The 19,623-nt window shown below is 41.1% G+C and overlaps 7 protein-coding genes across 18 annotated transcripts; 2 read left to right on the top strand and 5 right to left on the bottom strand.

The window, feature by feature from the left end:
- Positions 1–946: 946 nt before the first annotated feature.
- On the top strand, positions 947–4,128 carry LOC104812762 (protein IWS1 homolog 2-like). The gene is made up of 11 exons (XM_010540089.2): positions 947–1,065; positions 1,375–1,816; positions 1,922–2,041; positions 2,221–2,441; positions 2,537–2,666; positions 2,769–2,831; positions 2,919–2,996; positions 3,123–3,214; positions 3,315–3,374; positions 3,478–3,646; positions 3,929–4,128. The coding sequence occupies exons 1-11, from the start codon at positions 1,046–1,048 to the stop codon at positions 4,025–4,027; spliced, it is 1,494 nt and encodes a 497-aa protein (XP_010538391.1). The 5' UTR covers positions 947–1,045; the 3' UTR covers positions 4,028–4,128.
- Positions 4,129–4,432: 304 nt separating this feature from the next.
- On the bottom strand, positions 4,433–6,696 carry LOC104812763 (transmembrane protein 45A). Of its 5 annotated transcripts, none has more exons than XM_010540091.1 (4): positions 6,540–6,696; positions 6,151–6,196; positions 5,518–5,884; positions 4,433–5,068 (listed from the first exon to the last, which is right to left on the bottom strand). In XM_010540091.1, the coding sequence occupies exons 3-4, from the start codon at positions 5,862–5,864 to the stop codon at positions 4,618–4,620; spliced, it is 798 nt and encodes a 265-aa protein (XP_010538393.1). In that variant the 5' UTR covers positions 5,865–5,884; positions 6,151–6,196; positions 6,540–6,696; the 3' UTR covers positions 4,433–4,617. The 5 variants fall into 5 exon arrangements, with proteins under 5 accessions (XP_010538393.1, XP_010538394.1, XP_010538392.1 ...); XM_010540092.2 differs by having other exon boundaries at positions 6,156–6,199; XM_010540090.1 differs by having other exon boundaries at positions 6,151–6,199.
- Positions 6,697–7,001: 305 nt separating this feature from the next.
- On the bottom strand, positions 7,002–9,365 carry LOC104812764 (protein LOW PSII ACCUMULATION 3, chloroplastic). Of its 3 annotated transcripts, none has more exons than XM_010540095.1 (9): positions 9,243–9,365; positions 8,754–8,930; positions 8,423–8,470; positions 8,291–8,330; positions 8,109–8,209; positions 7,825–8,017; positions 7,651–7,731; positions 7,416–7,533; positions 7,002–7,311 (listed from the first exon to the last, which is right to left on the bottom strand). In XM_010540095.1, exons 1-9 carry the CDS (start codon positions 9,318–9,320, stop codon positions 7,191–7,193), a joined length of 957 nt encoding a protein of 318 aa, XP_010538397.1. In that variant the 5' UTR covers positions 9,321–9,365; the 3' UTR covers positions 7,002–7,190. The 3 variants fall into 3 exon arrangements, with proteins under 3 accessions (XP_010538397.1, XP_010538398.1, XP_010538396.1); XM_010540096.1 differs by having other exon boundaries at positions 7,416–7,474; positions 7,651–7,749; XM_010540094.1 differs by having other exon boundaries at positions 7,651–7,749.
- Positions 9,366–9,511: 146 nt separating this feature from the next.
- On the top strand, positions 9,512–11,058 carry LOC104812766 (protein SAWADEE HOMEODOMAIN HOMOLOG 2). 3 transcript variants are annotated; one of them, XM_010540097.2, is made up of 5 exons: positions 9,512–9,897; positions 10,326–10,557; positions 10,652–10,755; positions 10,834–10,882; positions 10,966–11,058. In XM_010540097.2, exons 1-4 carry the CDS (start codon positions 9,541–9,543, stop codon positions 10,879–10,881), a joined length of 741 nt encoding a protein of 246 aa, XP_010538399.1. In that variant the 5' UTR covers positions 9,512–9,540; the 3' UTR covers position 10,882; positions 10,966–11,058. The 3 variants fall into 3 exon arrangements, with proteins under 3 accessions (XP_010538399.1, XP_010538400.1, XP_010538402.1); XM_010540098.2 differs by having other exon boundaries at positions 10,655–10,755; XM_010540100.2 differs by lacking the exon at positions 10,652–10,755.
- A 271-nt stretch (positions 11,059–11,329) lies between these two features.
- On the bottom strand, positions 11,330–13,706 carry LOC104812767 (FAD-dependent urate hydroxylase-like). Of its 3 annotated transcripts, none has more exons than XM_010540101.2 (7): positions 13,439–13,705; positions 13,225–13,371; positions 13,017–13,082; positions 12,780–12,942; positions 12,475–12,703; positions 11,867–12,383; positions 11,330–11,503 (listed from the first exon to the last, which is right to left on the bottom strand). In XM_010540101.2, the coding sequence occupies exons 1-7, from the start codon at positions 13,642–13,644 to the stop codon at positions 11,431–11,433; spliced, it is 1,401 nt and encodes a 466-aa protein (XP_010538403.1). In that variant the 5' UTR covers positions 13,645–13,705; the 3' UTR covers positions 11,330–11,430. The 3 variants fall into 3 exon arrangements, with proteins under 3 accessions (XP_010538403.1, XP_010538405.1, XP_010538404.1); XM_010540102.2 differs by having other exon boundaries at positions 11,418–11,498; positions 13,439–13,706; XM_010540103.2 differs by lacking the exon at positions 13,439–13,705 and having other exon boundaries at positions 13,017–13,090; positions 13,225–13,316.
- Positions 13,707–13,937: 231 nt separating this feature from the next.
- LOC104812768 (putative dual specificity protein phosphatase DSP8) lies at positions 13,938–16,526 on the bottom strand. 2 transcript variants are annotated; one of them, XM_010540105.2, is made up of 7 exons: positions 16,333–16,526; positions 15,793–16,123; positions 15,336–15,458; positions 15,127–15,220; positions 14,815–14,897; positions 14,651–14,740; positions 13,938–14,549 (listed from the first exon to the last, which is right to left on the bottom strand). In XM_010540105.2, exons 2-7 carry the CDS (start codon positions 16,042–16,044, stop codon positions 14,169–14,171), a joined length of 1,023 nt encoding a protein of 340 aa, XP_010538407.1. In that variant the 5' UTR covers positions 16,045–16,123; positions 16,333–16,526; the 3' UTR covers positions 13,938–14,168. The 2 variants fall into 2 exon arrangements, with proteins under 2 accessions (XP_010538407.1, XP_010538406.1); XM_010540104.2 differs by having other exon boundaries at positions 15,793–16,526.
- Positions 16,527–17,083: 557 nt separating this feature from the next.
- On the bottom strand, positions 17,084–18,955 carry LOC104812769 (homeobox-leucine zipper protein HAT4-like). The gene is made up of 4 exons (XM_010540106.2): positions 18,664–18,955; positions 17,959–18,275; positions 17,792–17,871; positions 17,084–17,694 (listed from the first exon to the last, which is right to left on the bottom strand). The coding sequence occupies exons 1-4, from the start codon at positions 18,821–18,823 to the stop codon at positions 17,328–17,330; spliced, it is 924 nt and encodes a 307-aa protein (XP_010538408.1). The 5' UTR covers positions 18,824–18,955; the 3' UTR covers positions 17,084–17,327.
- Positions 18,956–19,623: the final 668 nt, after the last annotated feature.

The following is a 19,623-nucleotide window of genomic DNA, read 5'->3' on the forward strand; positions in this document are numbered from 1 at the left end:
CCCCCCCTTTTATTTTCTCGTTTTCTCAATTTCCTCCACCTGCTTTACGTAATGTCATTTATTTACCCCGTAAATCCATAAAATAGCAGTTTACCCCTTGCTATAAATTCCTATCAAGCTGTGGAAATGTCAGAACTATTGGCCCAAAACTGGAAAATAAATGAGTTAGATTTAGAAAAGATTCCAGTTAAAATTTTATGTTCGTGGCAATGGACAGATATGATGCTAAGACACAAAACTGCAAGCATATATAGGTTCATTTATTTAATAAGGCATTTAATATTATAAAAACAAAGTTATTGGGTTTGGGTTAAAAATAGAAACCTTATCCCATAATCACATTTTTTTACCCAAAAAGATTAAATCATGATGTGGCGTAAGCTGTTGAGGTCATCATTTTGCAATGAAAACCTCTTTCCAAATTTTCTGTTTTTGTTTAAATTCAAACTTCTTCCCAAAATAAGTCAATGGAGAAAAATGTTAGAGAAAAAAAATATTTTGTTAAATATGCGGATTATTATAGGAAAACCGTGTTGGATTTGCACCAAGGCAATTATCATTAGATGGTTGTTGTCGTACTACACTCCTTTTTGAAAAAGTCAGAGGCTTTAACAAGGATAAATACGTTGGGTATATGTGAACGTTCACGAAATTAGGCACTAGAATGACATCTTTAGGAAAATAAGGGGAATAAATAAAAATAGTTTAACAAAGGGGAGAAAAACCAACAAAGATCTATGATCTATTTACCGCGATATATAATATATATAATGATTTACGATAATAGCGAGGTTGGTTTTTTTACCTGAGAGTTGACTTTCCTGAAGCACACCCAAACGCTGTGTCAAAGACACAAAGGGTACTACTTAATGACGTGGCAAGATCTGAAGTGATAATCGACCTCTAATCGGGACCGTTGAATTTCCCTTCGTACCGCCATAGGAGCCGCACCCTTTCTTCTTTCCTTCTCCTTGCCTGTTCTACATCTCGAGCATCAGTTTTCCAGATTTTGTCGATCGGATCGTGTTTGAGAAATCGGGTAGATATGGGTTTCGAAGACGATCCGTAAGTTCGTCTATATCTTCTTCGTTGTTGTTTTTTTGTTCGCGAAAAGAAGATCTCGGGTTCCCTTCCCCCCTTCGATCAAATCTAGGGTTTCTGGATTTTGATCATGCAAAAACGCAATTTTGAGCTCCGTTCCATCTTTAATCCTTGAATTTTAGGTTATTAGGGTTTTTAGGATTGGATTGATCGTTTTTGAAATTCATTAAGAGTTCTGAGTGCGAGATTGAGAATCCCGGACTCTCATTTACAGGTCTTTCTGTTCTGCTGATCTCTGACCTTACATGCCAAATTGATCGTTTGTCCTTTCAGGTTTCGTGATGAAGATGGAGAGCCTTTGATGGACTACGATGATTTCAATAATGATCGCGAGCCAACCCCTGAACCTCTTCAGGACTTTGACGACAATTTGGCCGATGACGTTGGGGAATGGAATGCAGGCGAAGGGTCACAAACTCCGGTCTACGACAATGATAAGGTCAAGCCCAGGAAAAGGTTAGTGAAGAAAACGTCTGGTGGACAAGGCACCATGGATGTTCCAGAATTGGTTGATGAGGATTTGGACTTCGATGGCGATGAGTTTGCTGGACGCGGTTCAGATTTTGATGACAAGGTGGGTAAGAAAAGGAAGGAGAAAGAATGGATCAGTAGTAGTGGCAAGAAGGAGAAGAAGCAAATGAAATTCACCAGCCGTGGTGAGAGGAAGTCAGCAGAGATCGATGAGATGTGGAATTCTATTGCCCACAACCCAGAGGTATGCCTTAGTCATTCGTTTCAGAATGTATAGCTGTTGATGATTAGGCCTATTTGGGGTTTTCATGAATTTTGCATCTCATGAATAATTTTCATGTTATGATAGATTGATGAAGAAGGTGTTAGGACTGTGGATGATGATAATTTCATCGACGATAGTGGGTTGGATCCTTCTGAGAGGTACGGACACGACCATGGAGGCCACTCACCTAGTCATTACCCTGAGGTATGAATAGTATCCTTGTTTTGTCTTTTCGTCCCTGAAGCTAGCATTCTTTGTCTGTGTGTTATTTTCATTATTCTTTCTAAAAGAAAGTGAAATTGTTAAGTCTATGATTATCACTGGCGGATTGATTTCTGTGGGGATATGTTGATGACACTAATTGCTTTGATGTTTTTAAATAGGCAGAGGAGGGTGAAGAGGATGATGAGATAAATCAACTTTTCAAGGTGGGGAAGAAAAAGAAGAAGAATGAGAAAAACCCTGCAGAAATTGCGCTTTTGGTTGAGAATGTAATGGCGGAGTTGGAGCTCACTGCCGAAGAAGATGCAGATCTCAATAGACAGGGGAAGCCTGCTGTTAACAAGCTTAAGAAACTTCCACTTCTTACTGAGGTTCTCGCCAAGTAAGTTGCTATTGCTACCATTTTTTTGTCAAATAAGCTTTTTCTTCGCAACAATATATATGTATTTTAAATTGTATATATCTATCTTTATTTAGGAAACAGCTTCAGTCAGAATTCCTGGATCATGGAGTTCTAACTCTATTGAAGAATTGGCTTGAGCCGCTTCCAGATGGAAGCTTACCAAACATAAACATCCGTGCAGCTATTCTGAAGATTCTCACTGATGTACGGCCCCCTTTCTTCTGTAGAGCTTTTCACTTGTATTGGCTGGGTCAGGCTTCCCTGTTAATATGATATGAATACTGAAATCCTGACCACATGATGCAGTTTCCTATTGACTTGGACCAATACGACAGAAGGGAGCAATTGAAAAATAGTGGGCTTGGAAAGGTTGGACTATTGCCTTGTGCAGACTCAGGAGTCTGTACTTGTGAAACAAACTTAAGATAGCTTATTTTTATTCTATATCTCTTGCAGGTCATTATGTTCTTATCGAAGTCTGATGAAGAAACTACATCAAACAGAAGACTTGCAAAGGATTTGGTTGACAAATGGGTAAAAACAGCATTTCATTACTCTATGTTCAGCATTAGCTCTAATCCTGGTTTTTATATCTGTAACATGTATTTTCTTGATTGGATCGCATCCTCATAATATCCTTCCTTATTACATGCTTTGCAGTCACGTCCAATTTTTAACAAGAGTACAAGGTTTGAGGACATGAGAAATGTTGACGAAGATAGGGTTCCCTATAGAAGGCCTTCATCAAAGAAGTAACTTGTGAACTTTTTTTTTTCCCTTTTCACTGCGTAGCATTGACATGCATATACTAATGGATTGCTTCTGTACTTGTTCTTTGGGGGGTTCATGAAGGCCTGTGAACAAAGCTTCAGCTATGGAATCCAGAGATGGTGACTTTGACTTGGATATTCGGTATCACGAAATTTCTAAATTTTGATGTTCATCAAAGTCATTGCTTTATAAACTTTTTTTTTCAGTTTGTTAACACTATTCGACACTCTGTGATGATATGCAGGAATCGTAAAACTGGTCTGACATCAGGACAGAGTTCATCCTCCAGGCAAGTCACAGTAAGGCCAGAAGCAACCCCGTTGGACTTTGTGATACGTCCTCAATCCAAGATTGATCCAGATGAGATCAGAGCCCGAGCAAAACAGGTTGCTCAGGACCAGCGCCGGCTGAAGGTAACATGCTTACCTTCCTTCCGCCAATATCCATGTCTCATGAGGATAATCACCGACTAAAATCATTTCATTTAATATGGAAAATGTTGAAATTCTTGTAAGCCAATTCCCTGGCTTGTGATCTAAAAATTTGTTGCTTTTCCATGGACCGGATTGTTTGTGACCTGGAGCTGTGTATTAACAGAACCCATCCTAAAGCTTGTTTCTTTCTTTCCTTCCGATAGAGTTACCCTTGAAAAGTTGAGGACTTTTCCCTGAACCCTAAAGCTCGGCTCTGTGCAGATGAACAAGAAGTTGCAGCAGCTGAAAGGATCGAAGAAGAAGAGGCTGCAGGCGACGAAGGTGAGTGCGGAAGGTCGTGGTATGCTTAAGTACCTTTAAAGGATGGAAGAAAAGCTCAGACTGGGAGCCACCACTTCAAAAAAAAGGATATATTGTTGAGCCATGGGAAAACTTTACAAAGCGTTGGCTCTTGAGCATTATTGTTGGAAGGATCTTCAAGCTGCATCAGATGTTAAAGCCCTAAGGCCTCCTAGGGGAAGTCATGGAAGAGCCAAGTCCATGTTGAAATGTGTTTATTTGTGCTCTAAGTCGCCTTATATTTTATTTGATGTCACTTATGATTTTTTGATGTTTTTACCTTTTTTTTAATATATAGTGATGAATACGAGCTTAAAAACATTTTTCATCCATTTTTATTCAATTTATCAAATTTTGAACGTTTAACTCTCCTCTAACTTCTAGTTCTGCGTGTTTGAGAATATAAACATGCATTCATCATTTGTATTCGACCAACAAACAAAAGATCAACCAAAGAATTTGAATGGCCTCCTCTTTAACTGTTTACTCTTTGAAGAAAACATCAGAAGAAGACAAGATGATTCTCTTTCTTTCTTCTTTTCTTCTCAAAAGAGAGAGGAACATCAGAAGACAAAAAAGGAAACCCTCAGTCTACCGTTCCTAATGTCTTGTCATTTACTCACACACACAGATCTTGAAGCTGCAAAAACATAAGTACCCACAACACAAACAAGAACACCCAGAACCATAGAGAACATCTGGAAATTAGCCAGAAACTCACCTCGGACTTGGGAATCAGTTGATCTGCAAGAGATGGCATTGCCATTGAGCCTGCAGCCGTCGGGCATCATCGGGCCATAGAGGGTGAAAGCTGTCTGGTAGAACCACAGCCCTTGAAGGGTTATGGCAATGCCATTGCAGAGATCTAAAGGGAAGCTGGTAGGGAAGAGGGATCCTGCCATGGATGATATGACGCAGAGGCCAATGAGAAGGACGAGGAGGAGATGGTAGTAACCTTCTAGACCTTTGTGGGATGTGGAGTGGAAGAAGAAGAGGATGTACTCTGCTGTGAATGCTGTTGCAGCAATTAGACATAGAGCTTCTTGTTTGAGAGGAAGTAACCTGAAACAAAAAAGAATGGAAAGTAACTGAAACTGTAAACATTATCTTTTTTACAATCCCCATACGCAGATCAATGCTTAACATGACTGTTAGGACAAGGCTTTAACACCCGTCCCTGCAGAAACATACTCGGGTAGCATAGCTTAAATCGTGATGGGAAGTTCTAGAACAGCTCTAGACCGATAAACACATAACTAGGTTGGCCACACACTGAACTAACAAAAAAAATCCAATCTTGCCTAAAAGACAACTCCTGTAACTCTTCAATTATCATGAATTTTGATCCCACCCGATTTAAGTCATCAGCGATTCGAAACTATAAGCAATCCCTGTTTCTTTGATATCTTAAACCATCACCTCAATCACTATCATAATACTCTTAAGTTTAGCAGAACATAATTCCAAATATCCGTTACTAAGTAGCAGAAGAAGACAATGAAGTGAAGTACCTTGTCTTCTCGGAGACCAAAGAGACAACCCCGAAGATGAAGAACATCAGAAGCATCCCCGAATGCTCGAAATCATTCATGTGGGATGGATTCAAGACACCATTAACGAAAAACTTGAGATGTGTCGAGTACAAGAGCTCGATGCACATGTCAATGAATGCACCAATGGCCACAACATAAAGCTCCAAGTACTTGAGCTTGCCATTGAATCCAGGAACAGGGTTCCACACTCGGACACGAAAAGAACTAGGGTTCGATATATATCGAACCACTGAACTCCATATATGCCACACACCAACGACAAGAAACAGTGTACCAGGCAGAGCATGACCCTTGAAAGATCCCATCTTTTTATACTGTTCAGAACCTGATAATATTGGCAATGAAGTCGTTTGATCAGTTCTTGGCATATACAGTGCTGCGGCTTGAGATTCTCAGGTCAAGAAGGAGATCTTTTTTTAGCAGATTTGTACATGATATACTTGTATAATAAGGAAAATAACAGAGAAAAACAAGGATAGCTTCAGAATCAAACCCAGAAAATCAACACTTCTCTGTGTGATTGAGAATAACAAAGAGAAAAAGATCAGCAGCAAAGATCTTTCCTCTTCAATCGTAAGATAAATAGTTCACCTTACACAATCAGAGGATTCTCCTTCTTCTTCTTCTTCTTCTTCTTCTTCTTCAGATCAAAGGACGAAAAGTCAGATTTGTCGACGGTAAAGAGAGAAAAAAAAGAACACCCAAGTCGGTCAAAGTTTTGAAGCTTGACGACACGAACTTTCACCGACGGGTAGAAATCCAAATTAGCACAAAACAGTTAAACACGACGATTCTCCCGGGGAAAACACGGTAAAAGCATGGTAAAAATTACGAATCAGAAGAAACCCAGATACAGAAATTAAAAATTTTTGGATAATCGGAACCAAAAAGTTCACCTTTCCTAAGAAGAGATCATTTGATTAAGCGAAAGAAAAAAAAAAAACCCATGATAGCAAAATGATAGAAGCAATAGAACTTACATCACATGGGATTCAGATTTCCGTTCAGGTTTATGATTATGTTCCCGTGGAATCAAACCAATCGAAAGGAGATTGGAAACTGGAAAAGAATAAAATAGTCAAAGAGGGATGGAGGAAAAGCCCGTAATAATGACACACCGCATCTCATGAGATCGAAGAAAAAAACGACGCCTTTCTTTCTTCTTCTACGTGAAATCATTATTGCCACGTGTGTATTGCTTGTGTCCTTTTTTTTCCTCTTTTTAATAGGTAAATTTTCTTATCCTTTTTTTTCCTTCGCCTTTGTTATGCTTGTGAAAGGGTATAAAAATATATTAACAAACTAATATTTTTTTATGTAAAGCCAATGTATTTATTATCACAAAACCAAATCTGATTTCCAATTAGATTGTGGGTTATGTCTTTTGGTAGTCCAAAGAACATTGTCTCTACATCACGCGTTTTTTCCTTCGTAACAGAAAGTGATAAATCTTGAAATTGATACTAACCGACCAAAATCCAGACACATGGTAGATAACCGGTTTCATTTAAACCGGATTGAGCAACGCGGATAAACAACCGGTTTGATGCTGATCTATTTGCATTTGCCATCGATTATAGAATTGCTAAAGAGGACATGAATAATTTAACTTATAAAAGAGTACCAGAATATCAAGCGGAAGGAAGAATCTCAAGAGCAACCTCCTTGAGAGAAGGCATTACTTCTTGTCGATGAACACATATGTAACTGTCTCTCACTCTCCTCAGGACTTGCCACTGACCAGGATAACTCCTTCATCAAACACAAGACAAAACACAGCATTGCATTTTCATTCATTACAACACGTTCATCTGGACCCTGGAGAAACAGAAGGTGGGAAAAAGCAAAGGGCCGACCTGAAAAGAACGCCTCCTTTCTGTCCCTTGAAATTGTGGATGTAATACACTGTTTCCATCTTCGGGAATAGGGTTTCCGTCAATGCAGCCAGTTTCGGGTAAAAGAATTTCGGATAATCTTTTAGTTGGTTTAAGCAGAAACGAGAGGGGAAAAAATAGCCTTGTTTTGAAGGAGGAGAAGCATGTAAATTGGGTTAGGTTTTGTCTTTCATCGATCGATGAGTAAAAAGGATACATCCCGATCTTATGCGGTCAAGTTCTCCATTGAAGATGATTAGTTTCCTATCCGTGTTCATGACTGCTTCCTTGTAAAGCTCTTCCACCACAAGCATCTCTAATTCATAACGAAGAATAACAACGGAATGAAATCACATCAAGATATCGTCAATGTGTGTTTTCACGAACTTACCGTTGACATTAAAATACGGGTATCCTACAAGGAAGAGCTCATCTTCTGGTTTCACTCTATCCGCCATTTTTACCCTCTCAGAGAAACCAAAGTCCTCAAAAAGAGAGGGCTTTGTCAAATAATCCAACTTAAAGGAAGCTCCTCCAAAGACTGTATTCCTTGCGAATTTAACTTCGTTTGCCTCAGGGAAGAACTGAAAACATTTATGCGCTTGAGTCTTTGAGAAAAATTTATATCAGATGGTGAAATCAATACCAGAATATTTATAAGCAATATATACATACAATCCTTGTGCGTCGAGCCTTTTCAGGTGTTATGAAGCGGTCACAGAACTCACGTATCAAATTCATACTTTCTGTCATTTCAGTACCTCCTTCACCATCTCCTGGCAAATGTAACGTGAAAAAAAAACAGACGGTAAGCAAGGGAAACTTAAATCGGCAGAGAACACAACATGGAAGATTACCTGGCACAGACCCAAGACCAGCTGTAGGGAACTCGATTTCCTGTAAAAGATTGCTCGTGGATCAAGAACAAATATTTTGCTTTCCATATTGATTATCCTCAGTGACTTAAATAAGCTGTCGCAAGAACTTACCATTAACTGTTTCTCGTCCTTCATAGCCAATTCAACTGCTTGTTTCGCCTGTTTGTTGGCCAAGCACAAACATCACTCCCTAATATATTCACTTCGTGAGCAATTTTACGAGCTAGAGCTATTTTTTCAACAGGGGGAAAATGTTTTTGCATGAACAATTCAGTGAAAAAAACGTGAAACGCTCTCTAATAGTGTGCAACTGCAAACTGCAGAACAGAAGGATCATCGGTCCATTTTGGGTCCAAGTATTCATCTTTACAAAGTGATTGCTCTTCACTGGATCTATGCCTAAAAAAGCGAAAGGAAAATGTCCACAAATACAAAACCTTACTTGGTTAAGGAGCTCGAAGTAATCACCAGGAAAAGGTATGTTCTCCACAGATGTGTTCTCCCTACCAGAAACTGAGCAAGTTTGATGCTTGAGATGCCTAATCTTCACAACATTTATACTCTTTTTGTCGGCGAAACCACAATCACTGTTCTTCCAATATGAAGAACACAAACCAGCCTGAAATCCGAATGAGAAAATGAGGACGGCAAACAAAACAAATCCCAAAAAAACCTGATCCTTTCACCATTATTGCACGGACCTTGCAGCATGAAGTACCAAATGCACCTCACAATAATACAAATTAGGTTTTACGGGAATTTCACAAGAGATCGAACAAGCCGACGACGGACGCCAGATTGAATTGTGAATCGGCTAACACGTACCGAAAGCTTTAATCCAATTTCCTTTTACTTAGAAATTTTCTCGGCAACCAAACAACGAGACAAGGAAGAATCACGCATGGAGAAGGAAACGAGCGTTTTGCAGTACCTTTGATTTCGATGGCAGAGGGCCGGTGAGAGGCGCCGGAGATACGGCCGTTGCGATGGAGAACGACGACGGCGACATGTGAACCAGAAAGTTATTGCTAATTTAAAATTTTCTGGTGTCAGAATTTTTGCGGAGGGAAATAGATATAAATACATATATATATATATATATATATAAGATTTAAAATATTAAAATAAATAAAAAATGACGGGTCAAGACTCAAAATCTTTCTGACCCTACCGTCCTATATAGCCCGTTGAATATTACACTTTGCCGAAGACGACGAACAGAGAAAAAGATGGAGATCTCCGGTACGGAGAACAGCGCGCCGGCGAGTTTCGCCGATGATGATCGCCCGGACATAGAGTACCGGTCGGCGCTCGACGGCGCTTGGTACTCCGTTGAGCTCGTCCTCTTGCACGATGTGTTGGTGGTCCGGTACAAGGAATTCCCGAGCGAGTACGACGAAGTTTTCCCGGCGTCGGAGCATTTCTCGAGCTCCGTCGAGATCGGGCAGTTCGCGGAAAGGTTTCGGCCGAGTTTCGAGCAGATGCAGGATTCGGAGTGCCCGACGGTTGCGAAGGGGACGGAGGTATGCGCTTTGTGCCACTCCACTGCGGAAGAAGTCAAGTTCTACGACGCAATCGTCGTTCAGGTAACTTTACATTGTTCGCTGATTATGTGTTTGGTATGATTTTGTCGAGATTTTGGGGATTTTTGGGAAGTTGATGTTTGAGGTATGTGGCCATTTCTGCTGAGTATTTAGTTAGAAAACCGAAAACCTCATTTCAAATCTGTTGTCGGATCCAAAACTGGGTTTGACAATGAATTGATTCATTCATGGTCATCGTTGATAGATGAAACATATTGATCTTATCTCTCTTTGGTTGAATCATATTGATGAAGTATGGTTGGATGGGAAAAAGGGTATTGATTTTGGGGATAAAGAACCATTGCCACTATGGAATAACCCTCTCAAGTTTATATAGCATTGATGAGACAAAGTTCAAGTGTTAAAACCCGTTTGCATGCTTAAAAAATTCCTAATGTATCTGTAAGTTCATGAGAGTTCACCATTGGCAGGTGGATAGGACGAGACACGGCCACAATGAGAAGGGAGAAGAAGTTTGTAAATGCTCGTTCTTGCTTTCATGGAAAAGCGGCCCATTGGTCGGAAAAGTGACGTGTGCAAAAATCGAGGATATCTGTTTGCGCCCAAAGAACAGCCGGGTCGATCCAATACTCCTCCTGTTCTTGAAGAAAGCCAAGGACCAGCTGCCAGAACATTCACACAATGTCTTGGTGGATAGCTCTGGTATCTTGTGGCTCCCCTTTTGAGCATTGGCCCCAACTTTTCATTATTTCTTTCTGTCAAGCTCAAGAATGATATATGCTTTTACTTGTTGCAGCAGGAACTTCCCCACATAAATATGGTCTAATGAATATCATAGATTCTTTAAAGTCTCCTCCTCATCAACAACAGCTCCCAACTAACAATCTTGATTTCTACTCAGTATGACAGTTAAAATCAATATATTTACTTGATTCTTGATTTATACTTGGTATGATCTAATGGACCATGTTCTTGTAGGTGCAAAGAGCACGCAGGAAAGGCAGGTTCGCCAGTAGGACAGCCTAAGGTTTGCTGTTCCTAAACATAAGCTACATTGTGTCTTCTTTATCCGTTCTGTCCTCATCCATACCCATACGCATTTAACTGCAGGTAGATGCCAGGGTATGTGTAAGAAATCTTAGCAGACCTATAGAAGATGTTTGCGCTGAGGTATTTTGGGTTGATGCAGTGTAGAAGATGTTTCCATTTAGCCAAACATCGGTTTTAGATAGAGCGTGGACAAAAATACCCTACCGCGGGTATCCGACTCGACCCATCTCCATAATTACCCAAAAACCGGGTATTCGAGATCTACTGGTCGAGTTTGGGTTATTCCAGAATATTCACAGCTTCGGTATGAGATCGGGAATTTAGTTTAGTAGGTCGGGTACCCGCAGGTACCCACAATACTTACAAAAACAGCCCTATAATTTTACAATTTTATAAAACTACCCTTATTAAATATATTTAGGTTTTCATTCTCTGATCTCGTCAGGAGAGCATCCCCTCTCACACCCCTCAGACTTCGAATTTCGATTCTGTGAAGGCGGTGGAAGTTTGTCATTAGGCCTGAGTTTATGGGCCTTCCAGTTTGGGGCCCAATAAAGGAGGTGTGGCCCATAACCAACTTTCCCATCTAGATTCTAAACTGACAAAAAAACAAAGCCACACAATTATTCATGTATCCAAACACCCAGAAAGTAACGTCAGAGTATTTACACATAAAACTTGTACATATATAATCTTATCTATAACGCTGTATATATGGTAAATGTATCAGTATAGAGATGACAACGCAACGTCAAGATATTTAAATGATACATAGTTTATGTATTGATGTATGTTTCTTATGTATAATATGTTTAACGAAATACAGTTTCGTTTCCCCTATTGGTGAAAACACGTTCATTTCGAACGAAAACTTGAAAAAAAAAAAAAACTGATAATTTAAAGAGTGTGTGTGTGTATATATATATCGATCTATACAGCGGATCAGTGCATAGGAATTCACCTTTCTGCATCGTAGAGAGGCTCACACTCGAAGTTAGTGTGTTCCAACATTGATCCGATCCTTACCACTTTAGGTATGATAATATTGTCTCTTACAGAACACACAAGAGGATTGTCCCATTGCAGAAGTGCTCCAACTAGATTTGCACGTACTGTCAATGGAAAAGCCCGAGGCCATCTCTCGTTCCCATATGAACCCATTGCTTCTTCCATTGATTCAGTCCCTCCTGTAATTGCACTGGCAAGCTTTCTTGCCAAAACCACTGAATCCTCCAAGGCACAACAAGCTCCTTGCCCTAGATTCGGAGTCATCGGGTGCCAAGCATCTCCGACAAGAACTACTCGTCCTCGTGATGCCGGAGGAGCAATGCCCGGCCATAGCCACCGGTCTACAAGAGGGGTTCTGCTCACTGTTTCGTCTGGTGTTAGATCGATGAGGTTTTGCAGATCTTCAGGCCATGTTCTAAGCAGTTCTTTGGCTTGTTTCTTTAGGACCACTGGATCTGTAATCTTGGGTCCTGCATTTTAAGACATTGCCTAGAGAGTTTTATGATGATGTGTATGAGTTTGAAAATTTAATCTCTCTTTTTTTTTTCCTGGAAAATCTACCTGGGGATGAGCTGTTGAAGCAGATGAACCAGTAGACTTTGGTCGTAGAGACAGGTACGTATCCAGCACGGAGCCCTCTTCCATAGATGTAATTCACTTTCCGCTGGAACGGCTGTCCGTCTGGATAGAACCCGAGGCCACGGAAAGCGCAATGCCCAGCATACTTTGGCTCGGAGAATCCCATCCACTTTGCCACCTTAGACCGGATTCCATCACAACCAACGACAATCTGGTGGCAAAGACATATCATTGTATCTGCCAGAAAGTGTATTTTATGTTGGAAGTATGAAAGAATGGAAGCAAACCTTTGCAAGGAACAGGCTTCCATCTTGGAGTTCGAGCAGAGTGTCGCCATTTTCATTGCTTTGTATCCTTTCCAGCTTAGAGGAAAACCTAATGGAGCCTGGTGGCAGCTTGCTGGCAAGTGTCTCCAACAGCACTCTCCTCTCTACAGCTCTGACCTCTTGGCTGATATATACAGTACGGGTAAAGAACAAGGGACAAAGTAAATGGTCGGAAAGCAGACAAAGAGCAGGATTTACCTTTGATCTTCGTCTTTGAATCTGAAAGAACGAAGCTCTCTTCCATCTGCCGTCTTCACCACCATCCTGCTCAGCTGAATCTCAACAAAGGTAAGTCCTTTCGTTTGTTTTATCTCACATTTGGTGCTTCTCATTCGTGGGTTTTGACAGAAATGTGTGATTGGGTCATCCTAATGGATAATCTGAGCTGATGGAGAGGAAACCGTACCCTTCGATCTCGAGGAATTGGGTTCGGAGTTCAGGTCCGACGCCAATGGCATCCAAAACGCTCCACCCGTTCTTGAAAAGCGTCAGCGATGTTCCTCCGGTTCGAAGCGACTCCGACTGTTCCAGCACCACAGACCGGACACCAAGCCTACAATTTCCAAATCCCGTGTTCAATTTCCCAAACTGGTTCGGTTGTTCCAACTAATCTAACTTACCGGTGAAGAGAAACGGCAGTGGCGAGCCCGGCTATGCCGGCGCCAATGATCACGACGTTCTCCTCCTCCTCCAGTTGGGCTCTGGTGGCGGACAGATTAACCGGTTTGGGATCGGTTCGAACTGGAAGCCATGAGTGTGATCTGGGGTGAGAGCGTGAAGGCCATGCTGACACAGGATAGCTCGGAAGAAGGAGAGGTACGGCCATGGCCGAGCCTGCAAGTGAACTTTAGATATCAGGGAGACCAAATAAGTGGATATGTGGAATTCCGTCATGTTTTGTCCTTTTTAAAAAAAAATTATAAATAATTTCTCGTCTCTCAATTTACTCGGAGCCAATATGAACTTACATGTTTTGTGCATGTTTTCGCTGTTGGCCCAATTAAAATACTTTGGGTACATTTGTTGTGTAAATAATGGGCCATATTAGCCCATGAGTCCTTTAAATGTATCCCTTTTGTATGTTTTTTTAATTATAAAAATATTTGATTTGCTCGAATATAACGATCTCATAAACATTCACTTATTCATGACATGAGACGGTATTTACTCACATGACCCGACAAAGCAAAGTCTCAGTCTTTACAACGGTTGCTTCCATATATAATATAACCGATCCCATTATTTTATGTACTCTAATTCCACGGAGAGAAACGGCAATATAGCAAGTTCTCACTAAGCAAAAACCTATAGATGGATCGCCATTCCCTCACCACACCATAATATCATCAGTCAGTAGACAGAGATGTCGAGGCTTACGCCTCCCAACGAACCTGACTCTATGGAGAGTCTCTCCCCTGAAATCTTCTGGTCCGTACGGCAACGCAGCCACAGGTACGAAATCCTGGCTAGTGCGGCCTGCCCTGCAACTTTCACACCATACACCAGTCCTAGACCCGCTTCCGCCCATATCTCATTTCCTGACGCAGAAGCTGTCTTCGGGTCAAACCCCTCCAGATCAGATTTGGTCACCACCACCACTGTCCCATCATCAAACACCATTACATCCCTTGGAACTGGTTTCACACTTCTCGGTATCATGGCGGCGGCTGCTTCTTCTACAAAAGGTTTCCGAGATTTTGGCACCTCGAGACAGTAGTACTCGAGAACAGCCTGCAGACCAGATACCCGATGGATTAAATAAGGAAAATAAACAAGAGTTCCATGATTCATCATGAAGAACAAAGTTCTCGTCACTGCCAGACAGCAGATACCTTCCATTGGGAGGCTGCTAGAAGGACTCTTGGTCTGATGGACCTCACATATGCATACGCAGCTTCGGGTGTCATGTGTTTGTGGTGTACCTGTTTTGCGAAAGACGGAATCAGCATAACGGTGTCTTTAACCAAGTTTATCGTGGAAGAACCGCAATACCAACCAAGTAACATATGACAATAGTTGTGCTGCGGCCCCGACCCGCCTTGCAGTGAACATAAGTCGTCTTTCCAACCAAAGCATTTCCTTGAAATCAGACAACTAAAGGTCAGGACGCAATGAAGATAACTTCCAACCACTGCAAGGTACTTAATCAAAGCAAAATGTCAAGAAGATAGACACCAATGAACAGGCTCCAGACGAACCACTTTACATGATAACTAACAACGCACACAAAAACTACTTCAGAGAACCAAATCATAATTTAGGACATGGAACGAAAGAGCAAACATAGCAATCCAGGAAAGGCACATACTATGGATAAAATCTACAGCTTGGGCTATAGCTTCCATGGAAGGAGCAAAACAATAATCTCTTGTGGGTATCACCAAGTGGTCAATGCAGTGAGACTGCCATCAGAGTAGAGAAACTAAATCGAGTCAATATATTAGCATGTGACGGAAACAAAGGATATATAGAGATGGGCAGCTTTAAAGCAAGGAGAAGACCCAGTTTAGAACTGACTTTGTACAGAGACGATGGAACCAAAGTTTCATATTGTTCATTCAGTGTGATCACCCCGCAAACACCGAGCTCTTTAAGTCGTGGCACGTCAGAGGGGAACGGAACGGCTCCTAGCAATATAAACTGGAGAAAAGAGAGAACAATGTCAGCAAAAGAGACAAGATTAAGCATGATACTACACTTTAGGAGGCATATATATATATGTAGGGGACGTAGGACACAAACAAAATGCAGCTCAGTTCAAGGTGAAACAGCAAAGTTGAAGGTGAAATCCAACTGAAGCGACATGTTAAAAATTCATCAAAACTGGACAAATAACATATCAGTTTAAGAATATATTCAATTGTGTATATCACATGGTCATGAACAACAAAAGAATCAGATACTTTGGGTATTCAGATTAATTCCTATAAGCAAAAGATTCGACATATCTCAAAAGAAACGGGAGAAATTTCACCTCGGCAACCCTGTCCCACCACCGGAACTCGGCCTCTAGTTTATTCCGAACAACATTGTAAACCAGGGTTGGATAGAATAGAGCACGAGCACCTACACCGACCAACACCCTCTTTGTCGACAACACGACCACACTTTCTCTGCTCAGTAAAGCCCCCTCGTCTCCCCCTACAACCCTATTACCTTCTTCATCTACCCCAACCAGCATCTCCCCCTTCTCCTCTTCTCTTTCCTTTAGTTCTTCGATATACATATCCCCAATCGAAGATCTACTAGAGTTCAACCACACGCACCAACCTACTTTCCCAATCGAAACCCTATTCACCAGCTATCTATTCAAGCGTATACACAGAGACAAGGTTAAAAATGGGCGACGGAACAAGGCCAAAAAGTATTCACATCAGAGACAACGAAAACGGTAATGATTTTACAGGATCCGCAGAAAAATCCAAGGAAATCGACAGGAAATGGAGATCGCAGCAAAATCAAGAGGAATCGACCGGAGAAAAACGGGATACAAAACTTTCAGGGAGATAACCACCATATTTCGACGGAAAAGGGCCCGATCAGGCGGCGACGGAGAGGATTCGCCCTTCAATCGGAGATAAAATCGGCCTCTGAAACTTGGAATGGAGAATTTAAGATTTTTGCCTAAAGTCTACTCCACCTTATGTTTTTCTTTTTGGAGAAGAAGAAGAATCGGAAAGGACGATATGAGTGTTGGAAATGGTTCCGATAAAGTGACAGCATGGAATTTGTGAAAGTCTATATGCAATTGCCACGTGTCCTTTCCAAGTGAGAAAAAGGCGTCGTGCTTCCCATTTGAACATGGGCTAGATAGCCATGACCCACGCCGAAAAAAAATAAAAGAAATTTTTTTTTTTTGTAATACCAATCGAAATTAAAATTTAAAAAATCAAAACAACCGTACTTTTTAGATAAGAATCTAACATTTTCCCTTCCGTAGACTTTTTTTCAATAACAAATAAAAAAATAGAAATAATGGAGCTTTCATATTTTAGGGAAATAGATTCAGCCGACAGGGGTTGGTGGAAGAGGCATGAAACTGAGTGGTAGCATATGTATATGATGTGATGATATGATTATTGTATGAGCTAGGCCCAGTTTAAGACCAACAATAAGGCCCGTTACCGGCCCATCAAAGGGCCGGTGTAAGACCAACAAGAAGACCCATTACCGGCCCAACTAAGGCGAACTATAAAACTACAACAATGCCTCCTTTCAGTACAATGATCACGGATTTTGGGGTGACGAGTATTACGAATGAAAAGTTTGAACTAAAACAAGGATTTGCCTTCACGTGAAATATCAAAAGAGGATATTAGGTTAGGTCAAAATAATTACCAAAAGTTTTATAATTAAAAAAAAACATATACATACATGTTAAACAAGAACATCTTGCTGAGTCAACCTAACTTAACCTCCTTTTTTCTTTTTAAAAAAAAAGACAACCTAGATTTTCCTGCGAAGGATTTCGGTAAATGACCAAAATACCCTTCGCACCCCGACCAGGAATCACGACCGCGGACGAAGAGCCTCGAACGGCAGCCCGTGGGAGATGGGAGAGCCGGAACCCCACGGATTGACGGCCACTGGCCTCTGGTGTTGACGGTGGTGGTGAACGGAGGCGGGGGCACCGGAAGTCACCGGAGCTGCTGCGGCGGAGGAGGAAGACGGCGTCGGAGGAGGGACGGAGACACGCTCGCAGGAAGGGCACATGGTGAGAGTGGTGGGAGGAGCCATGTGCATGTAGAACTGAGGCGACAGCTTCAACGCCCTCAGCTCCGTCACTTCTTTCTGAAGCCTCCTGTTCTCTTCCGTCAGATTCTCGCAGCACCTTCTCAAGAACTCACAGTCCACCTCCGTCTGCTTCAGCTTTGTCCTGTCCCAATACAAATCCTTCCCTTCAGTATATACATATATATACACACACAAACAGAGAGAGAGAAATCTATAGAAAATGATGTCTTAATCGCTACCTTGCTCTTCTGTTCTGGAACCAAACTTCAACTTGTCTCGGCCTCAGCCCCAGCTGCTTCGCCAAAGCCAGCTTTTGTTTCTGTAACAGTTACAACCAAAGACCCATGAATCTCCGAATCACCGCTTCCACAGAAATTTTATGAATTTAGATACGGGTGAAACGTACCGGATTCAGAGTACTGTGCTCCTTGAAGGTCTCTTCAAGAACAGCCGATTGATCTTTCGACAGCCTCAGCTTCTTCCTCGACGTGTCGCCGTCTTCTTCGTCGCTGATCCCGCGGGAACACAGCGGATCTGTGTCGTGTTCCTCCGATCCGTTGGTTTCTCGCTCGCTTCTCTTCCCACTTGCGCTGGAGACGGTGCTGTTGGGGGACGATACGCCAGCGTCGTCGTCGCAGTCCGCCGCCATCGACGGCGGCCGATTCACGTCGATGCCCCGGAGGAAGGTTCTTGTGCCTAAACGACATGACTCGGGGTTTGGAGCTGCATGCATGAAAAAGAAAATAAACAAAACAAAAAAAAGTGAGCCCTATGTTTTGATCCGTGGAGAAAAACAAATATAAAGATTTTTCTTTCTGAGACATCAAGACGTGGGTTTCGCGAATTTTTCCGGTGAAATGGAAGTTTTCATAACTGGGAAGGAGAGTTTCTGTTTGGCAGCCGAGAAGAGGAAAACGATGAAAAAGCAGTGAACTTCAGAAATATGATTTTCACAGGAAAAAAAATGAATGCTTTATTCGGACGAAAAAAAGGTTGGAAATAAAATACAGAGGAGAGTAGACGTCGAGAAGTCTGTTTGTTTCTCGGGAAAGTGAGGTAAGTTTTTTAAAATGGAGAAGAAAGAGAAAAAAAATCCCAGATCCGAGCGTACCTGAAGAATTAAAACAATCGTTCCACGGAGATTTCCGGATCAAATCGAACGGAGAAGACGAAGAAGATACAGAAGCAGACGGATTCAGCTTTTGATTCATCTGATTCTGGGGAAAACTCAAGCTCAGGCTCAGACCCAGGTCGTCTTTTTCGACTATCATCTTTTCTCTAAAGTTTTCTCGGGAAACAAACAGAAACCCCACGAGAAAATTGCACTTGACTCCGTTTGCGCAATAAATTTCTCTGCTTTTTTTTTTCCTTTTTGAGAGGGTTGATGAGTTGAATGATGAATGATGAGCATACGAGAGGAGGGGTTAATATAGTGGCGAGAGTCGTGTTTGTTTTTTATTTTATATATATATATATATTTCGTACCTTTTATATAATAATAATAATAATAGTTTCGTTCAATCATGGGTGCGTGACAAGCTGGGGGCAAAAGAAATTATTTTTATTTTTGTTCAAATAATCGTGACAAAAAAAGTTACGGTCTTTTGCCATCGAAATAATTTTATAAGCACAAACTATGCTTCTTTGTCCCCCCCCCCATCTGTTCAATTATTAAAAGCTACACATACTTGTCCCTCTTGAATATGATAAAATAATCATTTCAGGAAAAAAAAAATAATTTAGTAACGTTAATATATATATATTGGTATTTTTGTTAGAGTTAACGATAACAATATTCATTAAATTGTGAATTAAAAGAAAAGATAACTTATACTACATCCGTTTTAGGAATGAAAAACTCTTTTGAAACATTGAGGTGTTGAATATTGAAATTCAATGTTTAACTCTTTTTGTATCTCTTGATACATGCCACCATTTTTAAGATTTATACAAAAATATACCTAATGGGTGTGTGTACATACAAACATCCAGCTCTAATTAAATCATAACGTAAAAAAAATGGATTTACCTCTATTACAGGATATAAAAGGAGTACTTTATTTTAAAAGTC

The sequence above is a fragment of the Tarenaya hassleriana genome, unplaced genomic scaffold (assembly GCF_000463585.1).
Source record: "Tarenaya hassleriana unplaced genomic scaffold, ASM46358v1 Cleome2, whole genome shotgun sequence".
Classification (NCBI taxonomy): domain Eukaryota; kingdom Viridiplantae; phylum Streptophyta; class Magnoliopsida; order Brassicales; family Cleomaceae; genus Tarenaya; species Tarenaya hassleriana.